The sequence below is a fragment of the Silene latifolia genome, chromosome 1, assembly GCF_048544455.1.
Source record: "Silene latifolia isolate original U9 population chromosome 1, ASM4854445v1, whole genome shotgun sequence".
Lineage (NCBI taxonomy): Eukaryota > Viridiplantae > Streptophyta > Magnoliopsida > Caryophyllales > Caryophyllaceae > Silene > Silene latifolia.
The window spans coordinates 170,199,574-170,204,294 of NC_133526.1; the positions used below are offsets into that span (position 1 = coordinate 170,199,574).

Below are 4,721 nucleotides of genomic sequence, written 5' to 3' on the forward strand. Positions count from 1 at the left end.
GATTATTAGATTAGTCTTACTAACTTGGGAAACCAATCCTAGCTTTTTCGACTTTCTCACTTGATCGACTACACCAAAACCAACTTGGTTCCAGCCAATTTGTGTTTGATTTCTTGTCAAGTGGGTAGACTTGAAAGAGATGTATAGAGAGCAAGTTAAACATTCATTCCAGGCACTGGTTTATGAATTCGTGTTGCTCTTTTATCTTATATAATAATGTATCTCATCAGATCCAAGGACTTGGCTCACAGACAACCACGGCTTAGTTGACTTATAGTTATAGCATCAGGGCATTGCTTAATTCCAACCAAAGAACTGATCTTTATCTGCATTAGAATACTGCGAATCAGTTGAAAACACAGCCTGGATTTAATGCCAAAGTTGATCTTCTTTGTTTCGGATGTCGAGTGAATTTTTTTGAGGAAATTTGTTGGAATTAAGCAATGCCCTGATGCTATAACTATGATTAATTATGTTATTGATACTGCTAAAAAAACTGTAATTGAGGTAAGCGTAATTGGCGTATGTGTTAACGGTGCTACAAATATGAGTAAAGAGATGTGAAATAGTGTTGTTTGAACTTTGAATATATATATATATATATATATATATATATAGATATATATATATATATATAGATATAGAATTAGGATCACATGAGTCTACCTTCAATTTTTGAGTCCATGAGTCTCACTTTTAGCCGTCAGATTATAGGCACCGATGGCTGAGATCTGCGCGCTATAGGAAGGGTAGGATTGTCTTTTCACAGCTTATTATATATACTCCCCCCTCCTGCCTTTCTGTCATGCTAATTCTTTTTCCCTCTTTCTTCTCTCTCTCTCTAAAATTCAGCCGTCTCTAATTTTTTCTTCAGCTCCCGATCGTCGATTTTTGTAATCAATTGCTTGAATTTTGCAATCAATCACTTGAATTCTTCAGCTCTTCAACATCGCTTGAATTTTGCAATCAATCTAATCGATTTTAATTTCTCCATCTATCCTACTACAATGTTAGGTATTTCTTCATGTACGATTCCTTTAATTTTTGTATTTTCGTTTTGTCTTTTGTCTCAATTCCTGAATTCTAGTCATCTTTTCTGAGTTTTTATTAACTGCTGTTTAATTGTAATCGGTTCTCCGTTTTAATTTATGTTTCAATCATCTCGTGTTACCCGATTTAGTGTTTTTTTTGTTTCAATATGTGAATTTCGGTCATCTTTTCTTAGTTTTATCAGCTTGATCATCTCATGCATATATTGCTCATCACTATTACAATTATCGCTTTATTTCGTCTTCTCTTTTTGCGTACTGTTTTGCATTCAATTGTCAATGATTGTTTTGTTTATTGCATGCTTTATTCAGATTTACAATTTCAGTCATCTTTCCTTGTTTACATGTTAATGAGTTCTAATATTACATGTTAACAATTCTCGCCTAACCTTATTGTTGTCGTTTGACCTAATTTTGTTTACCTACTTCATTTAGTTTAGTATCACAACATATCTTCATTAGTATCACTCGTCCTCTTTACAGTATCCTAGTTTAAATTATAGTGATGTTATACTATATGTTTACCTAATTAGCATATCACACTTTGTTTTTGATAATATCACATATCCTTCACAATAGTATCATACACTAGAATATCTAACAATACATGCTTGTGTAAATTAATATCTAACAATACATGCTTTACTGTAGTTACTTAATGTAAATCAGTATCATCCTGTATGCTTAATAGTATCACATGTTATCCTTAATAATATCATTTGATTTACTCTAATTAACTTTTTCCTGCTAGAATTTGTTCCATCACCATGTTTTGAAGAGACTTCTTCTGCTTCTCTTGTACCTGCTTGTACTCCACAATGCATACAAGTTGATGATGTGCATGGTGGAAATCACCTTTCTTTGATTGTGACCCCTGGAGGTTCTGAGGAGTGGATACGGAATGTTGCCACTCAATTTACACCTAGAATAGGACAAAGTTTTGCTACCTTAGATGAGTGTATCCAATTTTATGAAACTTATGCGGACGCTTGCGGATTTGAACCAAGAAAGTCTTCAACTAAAAGGTTTCGTGGTAGTGGTGATATAAAGACAAAACTGATTGTCTGTAATAGAGAAGGGTTTAGGGATAGTCAGCCGAAAGTGTTACCCTCTAATGGTGAAGAGGAGAAAAGGATCAAACCATATGATCCTAGAAGACCAAGATTACTAGGATTGGTTGTAAGGCCAAGATTTTATTCAGATTTGTCATCAAAGAAATTGACCAAGTTAAAGTCCTACTTTTTGTTGTTGATCAGTTTCATGCTGCCCATAATCACCTTCTTTGTCCACTAAAGTATAAAGAATTTCAGAACAAATCCAGACACCTTAATTTACATCAGAAACAAACAATCATTGACAATTGCAAGGTGAATATCGGCCCAACGACTACTTTCAGGTCTTATAAGGAGTATGTTGATGGTTATCAAAATGTGGGAGCTTGTTTGACCGACTTTAAAATTTTTGGTAGGGAAGTCAAGTGTTTTATCGCGCAGCGGGATGCTCAAATGTTCATAAATCAGCTTGAAGTGTTTTCTGAAACTAGGCCAGGGTTTTATTATGCATATGAGGTTGATGAGAATAAGTGTTTGGTTCGTGTTATTTGGGCTGACGCAGAGGCACGTCGAAACTACTCACTATATGGTGAGGTGGTGACATTTGACCCAACCTATTCAACCAATAGGTATGACATGAAATTCTGTCCTTTTACTGGTGTTGATCACCACAAGAAGTCGGTCACCTTTGCTGCTTCACTTGTGGGTAGGGAGAACGACAAGAATTTCAATTGGGTTTTTCAGAAATTCTTAGAATGTATGAGTGGAAAAGAACCCAATTGTTTATTTACCGACCAATGCCCGACAATGAAAATTACAGTGCCTGCTGTTTTTAAGACTGCTGCCCACCGTTATTGCATGTGGCACATCATGCAGAAATTACCTAAAAAGGTAGGCACGACAGTGACCAAAGAGATAGATTTTGTAAGCCGTATGAATTCTATTGTCTGGGATTCTGACCTAGAGCCTTTTGATTTTGAAGAAAAGTGGTCTGCATTGATCAAGGAGTTTCATCTAGAAGATAATGGATGGTTGACATATATGTTTAACAAGAGGCAACGTTGGATTCCGACTTATTATCGTGATATTCCTCTTGATTGTCTTCTCAGAACAACCCAACGTTCTGAGAGCATGAACTACTTCTTCAAGCGGTTCGATAATCCTCGCGGCACACTTGTGGAATTTTGGTTGTGCTTCCAGAGTGCTATGGATCAGCAAAGATACACCCAAAAGTCCCTTGATAGAGACAGTGATCTCTCTCTACCTGTAACCAAAACCATGCTTCATCTTGAGATTCATGCATCCACTGTGTATACACACGCACTCTTTTACGAATTCCAAAAGCAGTGTGTCTCTTCTTTGAATTCATGTAGCGCTGGAGATTTTTCAAGGGATTCCACTACAAGGTTTCTTGATGTTGAAGATGCAATATTGCGTACTACGTACACTGTAGCATTTAATCCCACAACTTTTGATGCAAAATGTTCATGTAAGATGTTTGAGAGGAAGGGATACATCTGCAAACACATTATTTGGATTTTATCAGGAAAAGGGGTGAGGAAGATACCTGAACAGTACCTTTTGAGTAGATGGACAAAGAACACCAAGAAGATGCCTCTTTATGATGTGCACGGGCAATTGATCGGTGATTTTGATTCCTCAGATGTGAGTAAGCTGCAGATTTCAAATGTTTGGTCCGAGTTCTACTCAACGCTGTCTCTGATAAAATCTCTGCCTGAAAATCACGTAACTAGACTGACTGATTTACTGAAGGCATTTAGACAGAAATTCAAGCCCGGCCCTGAAACAATGACAAAACAACAAGAGTTAGAGTTGCTTCTTGGGGTTAAGTGTTCAGATGAGGTCCATATATTACCACCAGTTAAATCCAAAAACAAGGGTAGTGGCAAGAGGTTGACCTCTAAGAAACAAATGTCCATTGAAAAGGCACAAAAGCCGAAAAGGTTTATCAATAATTGTAAACAAATGGCACATCATGATAAGCGCAACTGCCCTAACTCAGCTGCCGAGACATCTGAGCACTCGGGTGATGATAATGAATCTGATGTAAGTGATTTTGCTAACTACATTCATTATGATTGATTTCTTACTTACATTATTTCATTTTTTATTTCTGACTTGTTCTGTGTGTTTTTTGAGAAACAATATCACATGCACCTCTAAATAATATCATGATGTATACGAAATAGTTTCACAAATATAAATGATTTATTATCATCCAATTTTGTCTTCTTGTGAAACAATATCACATGTACCTCTAAATAATATCATTAGTCATTGTATACAATATCACAGTTATTTACATGTACAACATACTGCTGAAATATTTTTTTGTGTTCTTTGTTTTGCTTTTTGTAGAACTTCTTCAGTTGCGGATGTTGATTGAGAGCTTGAGTATGTGCTGATGAAGTCTATATTACTCGCGTAGACAATTTTTTGTTGTTGTTAACCAATACAATATCAAAGTAGGAACATTGTTTTTTGTTTTTTATTCTTCATGGCCTCCTATTTTGTATTCTTTTTCGATTTTTTTGTAAAAACCTCAGTATTACTAAGATTTTGCCTTGTGAAGACTTGATTGTAAACAATATCACGTTTA

General features: G+C 35.6%; 1 protein-coding gene across 1 annotated transcript; it reads left to right on the forward strand.

The window, feature by feature from the left end:
• Window positions 1-462: 462 nt before the first annotated feature.
• Window positions 463-4,204, forward strand: LOC141587287 (protein FAR1-RELATED SEQUENCE 5-like). The gene is made up of 3 exons (XM_074408735.1): window positions 463-535; window positions 1,801-2,225; window positions 2,306-4,204. The coding sequence occupies exons 1-3, from the start codon at window positions 463-465 to the stop codon at window positions 4,202-4,204; spliced, it is 2,397 nt and encodes a 798-aa protein (XP_074264836.1).
• Window positions 4,205-4,721: the final 517 nt, after the last annotated feature.